The sequence below is a fragment of the Pogona vitticeps genome, chromosome 6, assembly GCF_051106095.1.
Source record: "Pogona vitticeps strain Pit_001003342236 chromosome 6, PviZW2.1, whole genome shotgun sequence".
NCBI classification, from domain to species: domain Eukaryota; kingdom Metazoa; phylum Chordata; class Lepidosauria; order Squamata; family Agamidae; genus Pogona; species Pogona vitticeps.
Window position 1 is genome coordinate 113,136,830 of NC_135788.1, and position 20,588 is coordinate 113,157,417.

General features: G+C 42.4%; 1 protein-coding gene across 1 annotated transcript; it reads left to right on the forward strand.

Moving 5' to 3' along the window:
- Positions 1–11,137: 11,137 nt before the first annotated feature.
- Positions 11,138–19,696, forward strand: LOC110071269 (vomeronasal type-2 receptor 26-like). The gene is made up of 3 exons (XM_072976924.2): positions 11,138–13,479; positions 17,285–17,411; positions 18,127–19,696. The coding sequence occupies exons 1-3, from the start codon at positions 13,228–13,230 to the stop codon at positions 19,053–19,055; spliced, it is 1,308 nt and encodes a 435-aa protein (XP_072833025.2). The 5' UTR covers positions 11,138–13,227; the 3' UTR covers positions 19,056–19,696.
- Positions 19,697–20,588: the final 892 nt, after the last annotated feature.

A 20,588-nucleotide genomic window follows, 5' to 3' on the forward strand; every position in this document is an offset into this window, starting at 1 on the left:
TTCTTTAAGGACTTGCCATAGTTTGCTGAGGTTGACACAGTCAAAGGCTTTTGCGTGGTCAATGAAGCAGAAGTAGATATTTTTCTGGAACTCTCTGGCTTTCTCCATAATCCAACACATGTTCACAATTTGGTCTCTAGTTCCTCTGCCCCTTCAAAATGCAGCTTGTACTTCTTGGAATTCTCGGTCCACATACTGCTGAAGCCTACCGTGGAGGATTTTGAGCATAACCTTGCTAGCGTGTGAAATGAGTGTCCATGTTCATTAATGAATCTGAAAATCCAATCTCTAACGGTAGGAAAAGAGGAAGATAGTTTGCAGTTTGATTTTTGCGCACCCCTCAGCTTCTCCTAGCCTCTCCTGAAGTCCAGCTGTGACAGACTCATCAACATTGCCCCCAGACACAACTGGACAGATGATCCCCAGATGCCTGATGGGCAAGGCAGCCCTTAGGGGAGGAGAAACCCTGCTTTTCTCTGAAGGAATTAAAAGGAGAGACAGGAAGGGAGGGTTTTTGATTGCATACCATATCCCACACCAAAGTCATTGCCTTTAACTAATTAGCTTCATCACAGGAACGCAGATAGAAACTCCTGGTTCAAACCTGGTGGGCCCCAGAAAACACTTTGCAGAAATGCAAGATCAGAAGTAAAATTAAATGGAGGCCTATGTACAAAAAGAGGAACAGACTAAGGACCTTTAATGACCTTCAAAAAATGTAGGAAATAAAGCAGGCCACAAGTCACTCAATCTCCTGTGTCTATACACAAACACCAGGAGTATGGGAAACAAAAAGAGAAGAACTGGAAATCATAATTCAGGGATTAAATATGACTTGACAGGGACCGCCGAAGAATTGATGCCTTTGAATTGTGGTGCTGGAGGAGGCTCTTGAGAATCCCCTGGACTGCAAGGAGAACAAACCTATCAGTTCTAAAGGAAATCAACCCTGAGTGCTCACTGGAAGGACAGATCCTGAAGCTGAGGCTCCAGTACTTTGGCCATCTAATGAGAAGAAAAGACTCCCTGGAAAAGACCCTGATGTTGGGAAAGTGTGATGGCAAGAGGAGAAGGGGACGACCGAGGATGAGATGGCTGGACAGTGTCTGCGAAGCAACCAACATGAACCTGACACAACTCCGGGAGGCAGTAGAAGACAGGAGGGCCTGGCGTGCTCTGGTCCATGGGGTCACGAAGAGTCGGACACGACTAAACGACTAAACACACACACTGACAGGGATAATTGAAATCTGGTGGGATGATTCCCGTGACTGGAATACAGGAACTGAAGGATATATCATTTTGACCAGATAGGCGGGGTACAAATAGAATGAATGAATGAATGAATGAATGAATGAATGAATGAATGAATGAATGAATGAATGAATGAATAAATGAATGAATAAATAAATAAATAAATAAATAAATAAATAAATAAATAAATAAATAAATAAATAAATAAATAAATAAATAGTTCAGAAAGGACAGAAAGAATAGAAATGGGGTTGGGCTAGCACTATACCTCAAAAACAGACGTTCCTGCACAGAAATACATGAGGATGAGCGTGGCTGTCCCATTGAGAGCACCTGGATTGAGGTGCTTTCATCATGCTACTCAGCATGCTTAGGGAAGGAGATTTTGAAATTACTCTAGGTCAATGGGACCAGACATTCCTAAGAGATTAAGGGGCTTTTCCCTTTACAAAGACTATCTGATGGAGCTGTTATCTATCAATTGTGAAGAAGGCTTATAAACAAATGACTAGAGAAGAAACTGACCTGGAGGATAGTGTTCCACAGAGGCCATTGCTCCCAACAAACTTTCTGCCAGTTAAGTTTATTGTTCAAAATCTACGGGCAGATCAAAACTGGAGAAATCAAAATTTTTCTTTTCAAATTCTGGGCAGTTTCATTTTCACTGCCATGCCCTCTATACTATTAATTACTGACATTTTAATTTCCAAGATGGAATTATATCTGTGCACAATAATGGATGTCTATTTCATGGACAGGCACACTGCAACATGGTTTTATTTTAAATCCTAAGGGTGCACAAACAATTGTCCCCTTGCATAAATGTCCACTATATTGTACATTGTAGTGCTCTTCCCACAGGTTTTGTGGTTTGGACAAACTCTGGGACACTCCAGGATCAGCTTCGGACAGGAGCATCAGGTGAACATTAAGAAAGATCTGTTTGAATGATGTGGAAAGAGGCTACTTAGAGTTCATCTTTCTTTTTCCATATGGCCATTAAGTTGCCTGGCAGATTTACATAAACTAAGTTAATTCACTGTTAAGCTGGATTTTAAGGGGGAAATACATTTGTTTTGATTCATGATGGGATTTCCTAGAGATGAGTACCTCAGCAATCAGAATGGGAAATTAAGCTCATGTTTGCTTCCATTCACCAATCACAAAACAAAGCATGTTCCCAGAATGTTCAGTATGTTCATTTCCCAGAAGCCTTCAACACCAGGTGTGGTGCCTGAGGATTCTGGGAGTTGCAGACCAAGAACACCTGGGTTACCCAAGGATGGGAACTACAGTTCTAGCTTTCCATTAAGAACCTCAGGAATTGTGGAACAACCACAACTGAAAAGGAGTTCCAGGTACGGAAACATCCTTCAAAGCTCCGCAGGAGAATACCTATTTCATCATTTATTACTACAGGGATGAGGCTCAGGTGATACCCCGAGGCCAATCCCTTATGGACTGAGTGGTCAACTTTGATTATTTTCATAATCAAGTAGACATGGGTATAAAATAACTAACTAACTAACTAACTAACTAACTAACTAACTAACTAACTAACTAACTAAATAAATAAATAAATAAATAAATAAATAAATAAATAAATAAATAGACGCAGATCAGCAATTAACTCCCTTTTAGTTGTAATGGGTCCTTCTGGGAAGTCAGAGCTTTCTGACAATGACAAAACTCCAGGAAGAAATCCCATGTGGCAACAATAAAAAAGTAAATAGGTGCCATTAATTGAAGGTAGATATGGGACAGGAATGAACATATGCTAAGGAGTGTGAGAAATGTTAAGAATCAATCACACAATAGCTGTGTGCATTGAATGAAAATGGTCGCCTGGTGGCAGCAAAGGACAAGAAATAACAGTAAATAGTGCTGAAAAATGACTGTGACTGCTGAGATAAACCTGTGTAACTACAGTGGTGACCGGCATGATGATGATAATTCATTCTGTGAAAATTGCTGTTTAGCAAAATCATCATCATGCGAACACCATTTCCCAGTTGGAATGCACTGAAAACCATTTAATGCCTTCCAATGGGAAAATACCTCGTCGCCCCGCGAAGATTGCCCATAGGGCAGCCATTTTGCGAGTGCCGATCAGCTATTAAAATGGCTATCCCGCGGAGCATAGGTCTGGAAAACACAGGGAAGCCATTTTATGAAGCCAACAATCAAGTGTAGAAATTGTCATCTTGCGAACAAACGGTCTGCGAAGCACAGACCAAATCATCGTCAAGCGAAAATAGCCCATTGGAATGACTGTTTTGTGAATCGCTATAGCGATCGCAAAAAGTCATTGTTACGCGGATTCGTCATTTAGCGGGGTCGTTGTCTAGCGAGGTACTGTATATCCTATATAATGAAATTGACAGCTCACTCAACTTCTTGCTGAGAAATGTCCCTATGAAAGGCCATAGCTTGGTGGCTGAGCCTAGGCTTAGCATGCACAATGTCCCTATTTAAATCCTCAGGATGTGGGAAGAAAGATTCTGCTCTGAAACTGGGGAAAGATGCTATGAAATGAGTCTTATCAACAGTAGAGTACCAGATAGATCCACAGTCTGCCCCAGTATAAGGCAGCTCATCATTGGTGCTTCATTTGGCTTAATGGAATCCTCCCTTCCAGGGGCCCCAGCACCTCCCATACTTGCTCTGGGCCCCCACGGCTGCTGCCACCCAGCTGGATAGGACAGTAGGCCGTCTGCGACCTAATTCCTGCCCCGGTGCTTCCTGAGAAGCTTCAGTTACTGTGGGAACTTTTGCTGCCCATTTGGCTAGATATAGGGAACCCTCAAAAAATGAGGGAACCCTCAATACCTTAAGTCTCTCAGGATGCAGGGGGGGGCAGGACGTAGGCCCCAGACAGCCTATTGTCCTACTCAGGTGGGTAGCATGACGGAGGTGGAGGGGAAGAACTGGTGGCCCCTGAGTAAATCAGGTAGGTTCTGGGGCTTAAGAAATGGGGGGCAGGGGGTGGAAAACCCAAGAACGGGGGCGGGCGGGCTGAGTTACACAGAACGCTTCCTTTCATTTAGAGATGGGCCCAAAGTGAATGATCCATGAACTAGTTCATTCTTTAAAAAATTCAGCACGGTTAGTGGACTCTGATGAACCGTGACGTCCTGTTGTGCCGATCCGTGCCCATCTCTAAGGGTCACGCTTCAGATTTCTGTGACGCTGGCTTTTATCCACTACTGCTAGAATTCTTTGAACTTTGGTCATGTATAAACCATTTGACTGTGGATTTTTCTGTGTTGTGATTTTTTTAAAGGTGTAGAATTATTTAATGCAGCAGCAGGAGTCACTACTACTACTACTACTACTACTACTACTACTACTACTACTACTACTACTACTACTACAATGATCTTCACCTTGGGCAACTTTGGTGGGCCCATGGTTCAATTCCTTCCCCCCCCCCCCAGCATTTAATTTTCTCCACCTGGCAAGGAAATGGGGAGAAAACACCCTTCAAGATTTTAATTTTTGTTTTTGTTTTTGTTTCTGTCTTTGTGGGGCATTTTGGAACTCTCAACATGTTTTACGTAAAAATTAACTCTTTTTTTCATTATTCCTGTTGCTTCAGTGATGCTCCTTGGGCCAATGGTGCCTAGAAAAATAATGATGTGAACCATGTCTGATCTATGAAGAAGGAGACTGCCTGAGAACAAAACTAGATGGCATAAATTCTTAAGGAGGGGGACAGGGTAAATTTAAAAAATGTAACTTTGCCAATGAGGTTTACTGTCTAACTCCTCTCTGCTATGCCTAACATAAGATAAATCCACCCTTTCCTTGCCCCAGCATTACTACACCTTCAAGGGTGGTTCCCTGCATATTCCACCCAGCTGAACAGAATCGGATCATCTGATTCAGGGCCATGTAAACTGAAGTGTTTCTTGTAGCCTATGACTAATAGGGAGTATTTGTAAGGTATACGACACCCATTGGAGATCTATTGTCAGTAGACTATGAAAAGAACTGAACAGGTGTAGCTGGTAGAATAAATTTCTCCACCACTCTGTAGATCTCTTTGGAGAGATTGTGGAAGAAATGCTGGGGCACAAGAAGTTGCAGCAGGGAGGAGGAGAGGAAGCAAAACTCCATCGCTAAAGCAATGAATGAAATGTACATAAGCTTATTACAGATATAAGCAAAGAAAAATCATGATGCCATTTAACAAGAAAACACAGATACATTTGGGAGATTGAGGTCTGTGACCTATAACCAAGGGAAAAGGTGTTCAACCTGAGAATAGCCATGGAAGGGCAAAGCTGGGTTGATCAGTTTCTGTGGCAGAAATCCAGTTTGTCACCACATGATGTGAAGTTATGCAGGTATAATTTTGCCAGGCATTACAGTCAGACAACGCAGATCATGCAATTGTGCTATCCATTGTGTGATTCTGTGAACAGCACTGCAGGTATAAAGCTAAGTTATGCCCGTATAGATAGCCATGCAACAGGGATTCAGCTATGACTGTAAGAAGGAATTAAAGGACTGGGAAATGATAGGACAGCCACACTTTCAAGATTGCTAAAAAGTTAGCTATCATCTTCAGAAAGACCTATGTGAAAAGCAACATCAGTTATAATAGTCTTGCCTTACATCATATGAAGGAACAACTTTGCGGAACAATTTAAAAACAACAATAACAACTACTACTACTACTACAACTGCAACTACTACTACTACCAAGTTTGTGGAACAATTTAAAAATAACAACAATAACAATAATAACATTAACAACAAAAACTAAACAACAACAAAAAACAACAAAAAGAAAAAGCACAGCAGCAGCGGCGGCGGCGGCGGCGACGACGACAATGACGACGACGACGACGACGACGACGACGACGACGACGACGACGACAACAACAACAACAACAACAACAACAACAACAACAACAACAACAACAATAATAATAATAATAATAATAATAATAATAATAATAATAATAATCCCTAGTCCCAGTGTGAAATCTTTTCTTCTTCTCTGGTAATTGTTGCTGAATATTAGTTTCTGTTTATGACTTTGGGAAGCAGAGAGCTTAAGACTCTGGGAACTTGTGATCCTAAGACCCACAGAGATTTCTGGGAAAGTCTCAGTTCTTCTGGCTTCTGGGACTGAACTTGAAGAGGAGCAGTGACCATTTATCTACTTTGCAAGGCTAGTAATAGACTTGACCAAACTACCTAAGCACAACTAGCAGTGGTGAGAGGGGGCATCGTATGGACTTGGCACAGCCACCTGCCCTTGAAAGACCTCCAATTCACTTTTAGGGTTGCCAACTCAGCAGCGGCCCATTCCTAGAAATTCTAGGGCCAATATTTGAGACCAGGGATTAGATCCTCGCAATATCCCAGAGGCAAGACAGGCTGGGAGAAGTTTCTGAGGTGGTTGATTGTGGAAATACAGGGACAAGGTGTCCCATTCCTTGGCTTGCACCAAATGACTTAATGGGCTCAAGAACATGCATTTTGTACCTCTTCCCTCAGTCAGAAGTGGCTGTTTTTAATGTTCGGATCGGTGACCTTGGCCGAGAATAATGGACAATGTTCAGCAGCAAAATTCATGGTTTGCTAAGCAGAATGCATCAACTTCAAAGGGCAGGAAACCTCTCTCTCTCTCTGTGTGTGTGTCTTTCTTTCTCACTCTCTCTTTAAAAAAAAGGTTGCATTGGAGGGAGAGTGTTTTGTGAGGTCTCCAATCATTCTTGCTACTCTTGATCAACCAGGGGCCTGACTCAGCTGAAAGTAGTTGTCAAGGAGCTTGAGCAGGATACAAAGTCAGTTTACACACACAAAGATTGAGCCTCATTCTTCCACTTGGAAGAAGTCTTGTTGAATTCAGAAACTCCAAATTAATTGTTGGGAGGCTCCTTTCTCCCTCTGCAGTTTCTTACAAACTTTCCAAACTCCAAAATAATGCAGGCTTCACTGTCAGATTAAAAAAAAAACACTGACACATATTATGAGTCTAGATTATTTTCTTGACAATTTAAATTGCTGTTTAGTGATGCTGCTCATCAAATCCCCATGGAAAAACAGAAGCCTATGAGGTTTTTTTTTTTTTTTAAATCAAAAACACCCTGTTTCCACTTCAAAATATTTACCTCACTCTATAAAGGCTCCTTCCCAAACAACATGGACTATTTCTATCTCTGAATTCTGAGGTGGAGCCACTCTGTCAATCCCAGGTTTTCTGTGCCTTCCACCAGAACAGATAGAGGTTTGTGGTGGGGAGTGGAGGAGATCATCTCTGGGGCCCAACATGGACTTCGCAGAATGTTTGCTAAGCCATCCACTAGTTTTGTTGGTGCTGCTCTTCCTCCTTCAGCACAGGTCCTTCTGTCACAGTTTGAGCACCATGTGTGAATGGAGGACAGAAACTCAGAAGCCCTCAGATGATCCTTCAGAAGACGTTATCATTGGTGAATTCGTATCTATTACAGTTGCTGGCTTCATCATGGAGACCTTTGTGAGACACCCACAGTCTTCCAGTACTGCTTAGTAAGTAGATCTTTATCATTTTCTTTTTCTTCAGAAATACACAGGGAACCTAAAGATGCTTTGTAACATCACAAAATAAAGAGCAGATATTCTATTATTCTTCCATATGGTCCTAAATTTAAACAATGTACTTGCAAAAAAAAAAAATCCCACTTCTGTTATTGTATAAAGTTGCTTAATGTATCTCGCGGCAGAGTCATAAGTTGAGAATTTGATTCCCCTGTGTGCCTCCTTGTCATGAACATGACTCAATGATCGCTAGAGTCTAAAATGTTTTTTATTATTATTATGCATCAGCTGAATTTTGGAGTTGTTAAAAATACTTCAGACACTTCAGATGTTTCATTACTTTCCCCTTGTCTTGCAATCTCTGGGGACAAAGCTACTTTAACAAAAAAATTAACTGGGTGGAAGAGAGGCTAGTGAGATGAACTGAAAGGTTGAGAAAGAAAATAGAAAGATATTCTCCCTTAGGTCACTGGAGAAATCAAAAGAGAGGGGAAGCTATGGTGGCTTAAGAGGAAGGCATGCATTGAAACCAGTTCTACATAAAGGCTTGCAGTCTGCAGGCACATCATACCTTCACGACTACCCAGCAAACTCCATTAGGAAAAGACTGAATGCCCAATGAAGATGATATTTCAGGGTACTGCTGTTAAACTGCTGGTAAAAGGGAATCCCAGATGTTCCTCACAAGACTTACTTAACAGAAATGAACATGGCCTTGAAGCCCAAGGACCTCTTAAGGAGAATGCACATTAGATTTTTCATGGCTTAAATCAGTCCCTACACTATGACCAAGCTTAGCATCAGATGGTTTTGTTGCTGCCCTGGTGACATCTTATTTCTCGACTCATGTTGCTTTAGGGTACAAACTCTTTATCGTGGTTTGACTAAGATTTTTCCATGGTGTGTGCAGAATATCTGGCTTACTTAGATGAGCAAATCACAATAGAAATTGTAACATATTTGATTCTCCGAAGTCGAGTTGTAAAAGGGTTTGAAATGTCTTTGCAGTGTGATGCCTAAACACTACCAGCACATCTTGGCCTTTGCTTTTGCTCTCCATGAGATCAACAAGAAGGCTGAACTGCTACCAAATACCACAGTGGGTTCCAAGATTTATGACAATGCTTTTGATTCTTGGAGAGCCTGTAGGACCACTGTGGATTTTTTGTACGTGGTGAAAGGAAAACCGCTCAATTACAACTGTGGCATGACAGAGAAAGCCCTGGCTGTCATTGGTGGTCTCACCTCCCGAACCTCCATGCAGATGGCCCACATTTTAAATGTCTACAGTATACCACAGGTATAGTTTAAGAGCTAAGTAGATGTCACTAGGGACGTGGTGGTGCTGTGGGGTAAACCGCAGAAGCCTCTGTGCTGCAAGGTCAGAAGACCTACAGTCGTAAGACTGAATCTACGTGACGGAGTGAGCTCTCATCGCTCGTCGCAGCTCCTGCCAACCTAGCAGTTTGAAAGCATGCAAATGTGAATAGATAAATAGATACCACCATGGTGAGAAGCTAACGGCATTCCGTGGCTAATCGTGCTGGCCAAGTGACCGCGGAAGATTGTCTTTGGACAAAACGCTGGCTCTACGGCATGGAAACGGGGATGAGCACCACACCCTAGAGTCGGACACGACTGGACAAAATTGACAAGGGGAACCTTGTGTACCTTTTGTTCCTGGGGAAAGGAAACCCCCTCAATTACAAGTGTGGAAGGATAGAGAAAACCCTGGCTGTCATTGGTGGTCTCACCTCCCAAACCTCCATGCAGATGGCCCACATTTTAAATGTCTACACTATACCACAGGTACGGTTTTAGAGCTAAGTAGATGCCACCAAGTGAAGAGTTCCCTTTTGAGTTTTTTCTAAAATTCATTCTCTATTATGGTTAGAATTGATTCACCAGGTTTGAGTCAGCAGCTTCAGTTGAGTTTATTATGACGTTTAAGAGAACAGAAGAGAAAAGCAAGAGGAAATTTTGCTAACTCATATTTAGTGGAATCAGGAATGAAACCGTGGTAAACTTCCTGGCTGGACAGCTGGGTGATTTAGGTATCAGATCAAAGTTTGGGAGTTTGATTCTCTACAATGCCTCCTGAGAGTAGAACTCCTCTCCTGTGTGTCTTTCGCAAAGCTGCAGAGTCCCAGGGAGCTCCTGGAAGAAGAGAACCCTTCTTAGTATTCTCTGCGTAGAAACCCTGAAAAAGCTTGCCATAAATCAGAATTGACTTGGGGGCAAATTATTATTATTCTTTAAGCAGACCCCTTGTGGTGTAGTGGACTGAGTGATGGAGTAGGACTCAGGCGGTTTGGATTCAAATCCTCACTCAGCCATGGAAACTCACTTGGGTGTATAGAATTAATAAAATCATTTCTTAAATATCTCACTTACATTGAAAGTCCTTTAAGAGTCGCTATACGTCGGTTCTTTATAAGAACAACAAACTTTGGGGGTAAAGAATGAAACCGTGGTAAACATTGGAGGCCAGTGAAGTGGAGCTAATAGACAGTCAAACAAATTTTTACAAGACATGTTTGTAAATCCTGGTTTGTCCATGAAAAATCAGTGGTCCTAGTAAATTATTCCATTCACCTTCTTTGAAAATTCTACTGAGATCCCCATCATCTGGAAGCATTTCAACAGCATATAACAAGAAACATCTGCTCATGATGATTTTTTAATAAATGTTACCGAATTGAATTGAATTGAATAGTGAAGAGATATCGTCTATCCTCCTAGAACTACAGACTTGAAAGGAACCGAATAGATCACTGAGTCTTCCAGATCCTATCAAGGAGGCACAGTAGAAATCAAACTCTCAACCTTTAGCTCCCCAGCCAGATTTCAAAATCACAGAGCTGTTAGATTCTTCTTTTAAAATGTATTGTTCTTTTTCTGTTAGATCAGCTATGGTGCCTTTGACCCGAGACTGAGCGACAAGATTCAGTTCCCTTTTCTCTACCGGATGATCCCCAGTGAAGATCCCCAGTACACGGGGATTGTTCTGCTCCTGGAGCACTTTGGATGGAACTGGATCGGCCTCGTTGTTTCTGAGGATGACAGTGGAGAAACCTTCCTTCAGACCTTGAGACCAAAGCTCTTGCAGAGCCGTATTTGCATTGCTGAGACGATAGTGATCCCAATAGTCTCTGCATATTTACCTAGGGAAATACAGGAACGAAGAATGCGACCCATTGTTTTGGCGTTCTTAGTGACTGAAGTCAACGTGATGCTTGCGCACGGAGACAGACAGTCTCTGGAAGCATTACGATTTGTTTTAGACATCTATGAATTTCGTGTGATGAAGCCACAAAGGAAGGTGTGGGTCACGACAGCTCAGTGGGATTATACGGCATTAACAGCGGGGATAAAACTGGCCTCAAAGACGTTCAATGGCACCTTGTCATTTGCCCTCCATACCAACGTGGTGCCAGGTTTTGGGGACTTTCTGGAGAACATCAATCCATTTCACTCAAAGCTGTATTTCATTCACGAGTTCTGGTGCACACTATTTGCCTGCTCATTTCCACTGCATGGTCTGCAGTATCCAGGTGGAAAGAACTGCACCGGGCAAGAGAAGTTTGTGAACCTTCCTGGAACTTTGTTTGAAATGGGCATGACTGGCCACAGTTATGGCATCTACAATGCTGTTTATTTTGTAGCACATGCCCTGGATGCCATCTATTCATTGAGAGCCAAACGGAAAGGAAAGAGAGATGAAGACCAACAGGATCCTCCGAACATTTATCCATGGCAGGTCAAAAAGCCAAATCCAGAACAAACCCACAAGAGGGCAAAGCCCAAACTGTTAGGCCCTCCAGTGTCAAAGGCAGAATAGAGTAGTCAGGTCTCACCTACCGCGTTTCCCCCAAAATAAAACAGGGTCTTATATTAATTTTTGCTCTAAAAAACGGATTAGTGCTCATTTTCAGTGGATGTTTTATTTTTGTCATGTACACAATCTACAATTATTCAAATACTGTCATCTCATCTTCTGGTTGCTGCACAAGAGTGGAGGGCCAGGTTTCAGTGAACTGAGGCTTATTTTTGGGGGTAGGGCTTATATGACGAGCATCCTGAAAAATCCTACTAGGGCTTATTTTCAGGTTAGATGTTATTTTTTGGGGAAAATGGTATTTTCTGGAATGATGTGAGAGAGGAAACCGGAGCTGGACATGTCTTTTTGTGAATTGTCCAACTCCATCTTAATTTTTCTGATACCGAGTGCTATTACTACTCAGTGATGAACAGCGCAAAAGAGGAGATCCCCAGTGCAGATCTATTCCCAACTCATTCCATTCTTTGGATCCTCGTGATGCAGCCGTTCAGCTGCTGTACTGTATCCAAAACAATGGTAATGATCCAGACTTCAACCACCGGTAACTAGTTCAAGGTTGACTCAGCCTTCTATTCTCCTGCGGTCGGTCAAATGAGTAACCAGTTTGCGTGGGGGGGGTTATCCATAACCTGTGTAATTAACTTGTAAACTGTGTAATTAACTTGTAAACCGTCCAGAGACTGCTTTAATTGCTGGGGGTTATATAAGCAGCACACTTTGCTCTTTCTTCTTTCTGCTTTATTTCTCTGCTTTTCTATCATGCTGAGGGATACCAATCTTTGCCCATTTCCTTCATCCAAGCATGAATCAAAGATTATGGGCATCAAGAACAAATCCTGCCAATCTAATTTGATCTTGTTTTTTGATCAGGTCACCTCCCTGATAGACAGAGGGAATGCTCTAGAAATAATATACCTTGACTTCAGGATAGTTTTTGACAAAGTGCCCCATGATCTCCTGATTAGCGAGCAAACTAGATGTGGTCTGGCTAAATCAAGTGTCAGGTGGATGAACAATTGGCTACAGAATCGTACTCAGAGGGTGATGATTAATGGGTCCTTCTCTAACTGGGAGGAGGTCACAAGTGGGGTACCCCGAGGCTCAGTCCTGGGCCCGGTGCTCCTCAATATTTTTATTAATGACTTTTGTGAATTTGTCCAAATCCTTCTTAAATTTTCTGAAAGCGAGTGCTATCAATGCTCCGTGATGAATGGTGGAAAAGATGAGATGCCCAGTGCAGATCTATTCCCAACTCGTGGTGCAGCCAAAACTGTGCCCACGACCCAGAGTTCAACCACAGGTAGCCAGTTTAAGGTTGAATCAGCCTTCATGCATCAAGCAAGGGATTGGACTTGATGGCCTTGTAGGCCCCTTCCAACTTCACTTTTCTATGATTCTATGACATGTTCTGCCTGCCGCAGAAGATAAAGGGAGCCTTTCTCACTATTTCAGAACACATTCCCTTTTGTTTTGGCTGGAACATTTCCCCATGTTTGAGAAAGAACCTATTTTCTCTCACTAGCTTTCAGACAAGGAGGAGAAGGAGCAGGATACATGTTGAAAACAGTGTCTAGAGCATATGTTGGCTATAGCAATAAATGATTTTTTTCCCTCCAATTCAGCTTCACTCAGTTTTGAAAACTCTCCGCTTTAACAATAATGCTGGGGAAGAAATATTCCTGGATGAGAAGGCGAAACTGGTTGCTGGTTTTGATATCATCAATTTTTACATATCACCCAATGATTCCTTCCACAAAGTCCAGGTTGGACGAATCGACCCCCAGGCACCTGCAGGCAAAGAGTTCGTTATTAATGGAAGCAACATTGTATGGAATCAGGTTTTTAATCAGGTGGGTGTGTCTATCAACATTTTCTTCATCTTTCATGAGTATATTTGACATTGGTTCTAGATATTTTGATATTTAATCAGAAAATGATAGAAGCATGAGCTTTGGTGGAGAAAAATTTCCTCATGAATCTTTTTTCAGACCTGGAGCACATCTGGAAGAGAACTGTTGAATCTCTTTTTGGAGTTGATTTTACTTACCATTTTATTTATAATTAAAAAAAATTCTTTTAAACTATTTCCATACTTACTGTTTTTAGCTTTTAAATATTGTCTCTTAATGGTGCAAGGCGCCTTGTGTCCTTTTAAAGGAGAAAGGGGAGCTAAAAGATTTTCAATATAAATAATGAAAAGAGTAATCAGTGGAAATTTGCTCTGGAATAAAGCTGTCAGACTTAAAGTTGGCCAGATGTTCTTTTTTTTCTTCCTCTGCATTAAAGAAAAATCTCATTCTTTTTTTTACGAGTTGAAAACAAATCCTATTTTTTTCCAATTGCAGATTCAGTGTTTGGCTCAAACTAATAAAACTTTATCAAGATCTTGATAAAGTTGCTGCCTCCTTTCTCAGAAGGATTCTTGGGGTCCCAAACCTAATTAGATTGTCCACATTGATACTCGAATTAGGCATACACCTTCCCTCTACTACCGCTTGGTCTCTAACCTTCAAGTTCTGGCTTAGACTGCACCTCAATACCCAACCAGATTCCATACTCAATGACCTACTAAAAGATCCCTTCTCATCCAAGTGGTTCAGTATTCTGGATGACAAGCTCGCATCCTTGGACCTCTCCCCCGAATCTCTTTCAGACACTAACCTTCACAGAGCCCATCAAATCATTAAATCTAAACTCTGGCAACAGGAACTTAATTTATTACTCCCCAATTTAAATCCTATTTGTTCCCCTCTCTTCTTCGGTCTTTCCCCTTCTCTTGGTAGACCCTCCAACTATTTCAGTAAATTAATTAATCCAAGTAAAAGGAGGGCTTTTATGCTAGCAAGACTTAACATTTTCCCATCAGCTGTTCATTTTGGCAGGTTTGCAAACATTCCACGTAACAATAGACTCTGTCTCTTTTGCTCATCTGAGCCCGATACCTTAGACCACATACTACTCCGCTGCCCGACTCATCTACATTTACGAAACAACATTCTCGAACCCCTCCTATCGTCCCTTTTTGTTTCCCTAGCTGACCCCCTTCCCGTCCTTTTAAGCGATTACTCGGCGACCATCACTAGCGTGGTAGCGGATTTTTTATTAGTGGTCTCCAAGCCAAAATCCCTCCCCCAACCTCCCCCCGCATCACCTTCCCAGCTCTTACCTTCACGATCGTCCTTTTTGGTCTGCAATACTATGACATAAATTGTTACTGCTGCTTTATCCCCTTTTAATGCCAATAAAGGTTTTAAGAAAGAAAAGAAAGAAACTAATAAAACTGAGGTGTTTGAGGGACCATAGGTAAGAGGTAGGAAGGTAATGGTAGGATCTAAAGAATGATAAAGATTAAAACAAGAATAATATTTAAATATATTCTTCCTGTATTTCAAAATCACAGTACAGTAACTTCTTCGGAGACTCACAAACTTTCTGACACATACACTCAATCTGACAGGACAGGCTTTTTAAAATAAACTTCAATATATGTAGACTCACTGACATGAAAATAGACTTTTAGAGTTAATACTGAGAGATAAAAAGTTCTACTGAGTTCTGAGTGTTGACCATGTCCTGTGTTGTTGTTTAGTCATTAAGTTGTGTCCGACTCTTTGTAACCCCATGGACCAGAGCACGCCAGGCCCTCCTGTCTTCCACTGCCTCCCGCAGTTTGGTCAAATTCATGTTGGTAGCTTCGGTGACACTGACCAACCATCTCGTCCTCTGTCGTCCCCTTCTCCTCTTGCCTTCACACTTTCCCAACATCAGGGTCTTTTCCAGGGAGTCTTCTCTTCTTCTGAGATGGCCAAAGCATTGGAGCCATGGATAAGGTGGTCAGGGGCTCCCATTTCTTTCAGACCTTGCCATAGTTTGCTGTTGTCCACACAGTCAAAGGCTTTTGCGTAGTCAATGAAGCAGAAGTAGATGTTTTTCTGGAACTCTCTGGCTTTCTCCATAATCCAGCGCATGTTAGTAATTGTGCCTCTAGTTCCTCTGCCCCTTCAAAATCCAGTTCTCAGTCGATATACTGCTGTGATCATGTCCTACAAAGCCCTAAATGGTTTGTGACCTGGGTATTTGAAGGAACATCTCTCTCTCTCTCTGTTGAAATCAGCCAAATTACTAAGATCTCCTAGGGAGACCCTCCTTCATTTCCCTCCACTGAGAACTCTTCAGTATGTGGAGACATGTGTTTTCAGTTGTAGCACCTCAACTGTGGGTTTGTGGCAATATTAACATCATTTTGGCACCAGGTCACTTTATGCTTATTTCTTAGGGTCTTTGAGATTGAAGGTCTTGGCTTGTGCAGAGTTTGACACTATAATTTTAATGATTTAATTTTTTTAATAAGTAATAGTTCTCAACCACTTCATTTAAAATTCTTTTTGAACTACTCTGTAACCCACTCATAGGGAGAAGCAAGAAATGTTTCAAATTCATTAATTAAATTTCTCCTGCCTGTCCTGGAATTCAGTAACATCTTCGAAAGAGCAGAGAGCCAAATGAAACCAGGAACATTTTTCTGCATGATGGAAGGTGGGGAAAGGAGTCCTAGCAGAGGGAGAGGGCTACTAGGAATTGGTTGTGGTCTGAACTGGCCTGTTACTGCTCCCAGCATTACACCTGCCTTAGTCATGACAGAAACAGTAATGGCACTCCAACCTTTCATTGCATTAGCCAACAAATTCTCTCGACGCTTCAAATATCAACCAATAAAACCTTAGGTTGCTACAGTACCAATAATTTGGGAAGAAAACCAATTAAGTGTAACTCCAATTTGAACAGTTTCCAAATCCTTCCTTCCTTCCTTCCTTCCTTCCTTCCTTCCTTCCTTCCTTCCTTCCTTCCTTCCTTCCTTCCTTCCTTCCTTCCTTCCTTCCTTCCTTCCTTCCTTCCTTCCTTCCTTCCTGCCTGCCTGCCTGCCTGCCTGCCTGCCTGCCTGCCTGCCTGCCTGCCTGCCTGCCTGCCTGCCTGCCTGCCTGCCAGCCAGCCAGCCAGCCAGCCAGCCAGCCAGCCAGCCAGCCAGCCAGCCAGCCAGCCAGCCAGCCAGCCAGCCAGCCAGCCAGCCAGCCATTAATTAGATGCAGTGGTGCCTCGAATAGCGACGTTAATCTGTGCAGCAAAAATCGCTGCTAAGCGATTTCGTCGCTATGCAATTTTAAAAAGCCAATGGAAACGCATTAAAACCTGTTTAATGCGTTCCTAGAGCCAAAAAACTGACCTTAAAGCAAAGATCCTCCATACGAGGGCCATTTTCGCTGCCTCTAAAGCGAGGAATCCACGCAAAAACAGTGGGCGGCCATTTTTTTAACCTGGCGGCCATTTTGGAACCACCGATCAGCTGTTAAAAAATCATTGCTTTGCGATGATCGGTAAGTAAAACAGGAAACCGATCATCGCAAAGCGAAAATACCCCATAGGAAACATCGCAATGCGATTGCTTTTGCGATCTCAAAAGGTTAATCGCTATGCGGTTTCATCGCTAAACAGAGCGCCTGTTAAGTGAGGCACCACTGTATAGGGCACAGTATGTTACTATTGTCATGACAGCAAGTAGCAATATATCTCTTTTCTTGAAAGCTGAGGAACAATGCTGAAGCTTTATCATCCCCAACCAATTACATCCAAAATGCCTTTCCTTATGGTTATCATTAGATGCCACCCAGATCCACCTGTGTTGAGAGTTGCCATCCTGGGCAGAGCATGTTCGTCCAGCCAGAGAAGCAAGTGTGTTGCTATGATTGTGTTCAGTGCCCTGCAGGGAGGATATCAATCCAGAGTGGTAAGTGAAGGGTTTTTCTACATAGCCAAATAATTTAACATTCCAATTTATATTCATCATAGTCAAGAGACTATGGTAACATGGTCTGTATGGAGGACTTGGAACAGCATCTAGTGTGGCTGAGAAGGCCAATTTGAGAGTGACAATCCCTTTCCATGTTGTTTTGATGCTGTATGCGAAGTTGGAGAGTCCTCTCCAGAGCACGAAGCCTCGGTAAAATAATATGGAGGATAGGCTGTTACCCAAGCAGCAAATTCCCCTTTCCACGTTGCTGAAATGGAAAGGCAAGGACTGGATCAAGCAACGTTGCAGGAGATGGCAGAATGACACAAATTGCCTCCAGGACTCCAGCTCTAGATTTTGCCTCGAGGTTAACTCCTGAAGCCTTTTCCTTCAGTGGATATAGCCATAAGGCAGTGGAGGTTTGAAATCGAAGTTTTCCTTATCCAGGATGGGCTGCCTTCCAAGGCTGACAAGCCCCACCTACTTGGAATTTATATTAGTGTCTATCATTTTTCTGTGCATGCAAAAGACAGATTTCATACAGCAACACAAGGAGTGGACTTTGGAAGCAGGGAACATTGACAATGAACAGTCCTGTATCTGCACAATGATAACTTTTTTTTTGTAGCAAAGTAATGGCAGGATGGCAGCTGAATACACACAATAGATTTGTTTACTCCCAGACTTCTAATACTTTTCTTTTCATTTTCAGATGCTGAACAATGCCAGGAGTGCCCAGAAGATAAGTATCCCAACGAAAATCACAACCAATGCCTTCCTAAAAAGTTGAACTACTTATCCTATGGGGAGCCTTTGGGAGCAGCTCTCGCTTTTGCATCTCTTTTCCTTTCCACGGGCACAGCTATGGTGATGCGTACGTTCATTCGGCACCGTGATACTCCCATTGTCAAAGCGAATAACTGGAGCATCACCTGTACTCTGCTCTCTTCTCTTCTCATCTGTTTTCTCTGCCCCCTCCTCTTCATTGGGTGGCCTGGGAAAGTAACTTGCCTTTTGAGACAAATGGTGTTTGGCATCATTTTCACCCTTGCTGTCGCTTGCATCTTGGCCAAAACCATCACGGTGGTGTTGGCCTTCATGGCCACCAAGCCAGGGAATAGGGCAAGGAATTGGATTGGGAAGAGACCTGCTGTCTTAGTCATCGTTCCCTCTTCTTTCCTTCAAGTGGGCATATGTGGTGTATGGTTAGCAATGGCTCATCCCTTTCTGGAGTTGGACATACACTCCCAGAGAGATGAAATCCTTCTTGAATGCAATGATGGCTCACCTCTCATGTTCTACATGGTCCTGGGCTACATGGGCCTTTTGGCTATCATCAGCTTCCTAGTGGCTTTCTCTGCCAGGAGGTTGCCTGATACTTTCAATGAAGCCAAGTTGATCACTTTCAGCATGTTAGTTTTCTGCAGTGTGTGGATATCGTTTGTGCCCACCTACTTGAGCACCAAAGGGAAATATATGGTGGCCGTGGAGATCTTCTCCATCTTGGCCTCTGGTGCTGGATTACTAGGTTGTATCTTCCTCCCCAAATTGTATATTATAATCCTGAGGCCTGAACTGAACACAAGAAAGCATTTGGTAAGGAGACAGGATTGTTTTCAGGTAGAACAAAGTTGTCACTAGGAGTAAAGCAAAAAAGAAGAAGAAAGTGCCATCTTGACTAGAAATGGCTACCAAACATGTTGTGTAGTAGCTAGAGTGATCTATTATGGCAACTGAATTGAGCAATCTATCGATATATGGTGTAATCAGATAAAAGAAGTGCAAATGGTTAGGAGATATACAGTTGTGTAACCTGAGTTCACAAGGATTCACTTGATTCATTTTAGCACCTTCTGTAACCATAAAAATGTCATTAGAAAGAATTTTAATTTTTGCTTCATTTTGGTTTCTTTCATGAGTTCCTCTTTTCTTTTCATGTCTTTCGTGCACTGGTGATTTTTTGAAACACAAAGCAGTCCTACTGTTTTTGGTCATTTCATTTCATTTTTCCTTAAATAATTCTATAAACCAGGGACAAGCCAGGCAACAGAGAGTCAACTCAAAAGCCTGAACAACTCTTTAAAAGTACTCAAAATGGCAGGTTCTAGGCAGAATCAATCTAAAATCCCTAAAGGATCTGTAAAGCTACCACAAAACAGCAAGAGTGGGGCAGGCAACAAAATCAATTCAAACTTTTAAAAAACTTTACAGAAATCTCCAAGGAAAGCTAAGGCAAAGCGTGCAGTAGGGATTCCATTCACTTCAAAAGCAGGCAATGGTATAGGAGAAGGAAAACTCGCCAGTAAGACAACCACCAAAATATCCACGTTTATCTAAATAAATGTACCATGAGATAGGCACAAGATTTTTAAAAAAATCAAATTAATCAATGACTACACAGATACACAAGCACACACTTTTGCACATACACAAAGTGACAGGGACAGAAATTAAAAATATACTTTCAAAGTCCTAACAGAATTCCGAATGGGGCAGAGAACCCTACCTTCCCACATTTCTTCTGCAATTTTTTGCCTCGCTACCCATTCCAAATGTCGAACTGACTTAAAATTGTTGGCATGAAAGCCAAACTGGGCACCCATAACTGGTATCCAGAATTCAAACTGGAAACCTATCACCAATTACTACCATAATCCTGCTCAGGGTAATCAAGAAGTAGTGCAGCTAGCACCTCCACCTTAACTGGGCTGGACCCTCTTGGAGGATGGGTACCACCTCGTGGTGGCTTCCTTGTCCCTCCCTGCATCCTGGGATTCCCCCCTTTCCTAGACTGTCCTTAGAATATCCTGTAAAGGGATGTAAAACCAGCATGACTTCCTGATGCAGATACCCTGAGAAGTGAACTCCCAACAAAGCAGTCAGGGTTGAACTGAGTGCCCTGCCATAATGCGGGAAATGGTTGGCTGGCTGGTTCGCTGTATAAGGTGTCCACGGTCATAACGCACCCAAAGGGCAGGCTTGGCTGGAGCCATAGCTGTGGATTCTGCTCATCCCACCACATGGCAGGGTGGATTGGAGCATGTATGTGAATGACGTCATTATAAAGAAGCCATGCATGTCCTGGAAAGTCCATGTAGGCCGTATAAATCAGATCAAGTTGTTTGAAAAGAGAGAAAGCCCTCCAAGGCTGTGCTTTTATTATGATCCCAGCAT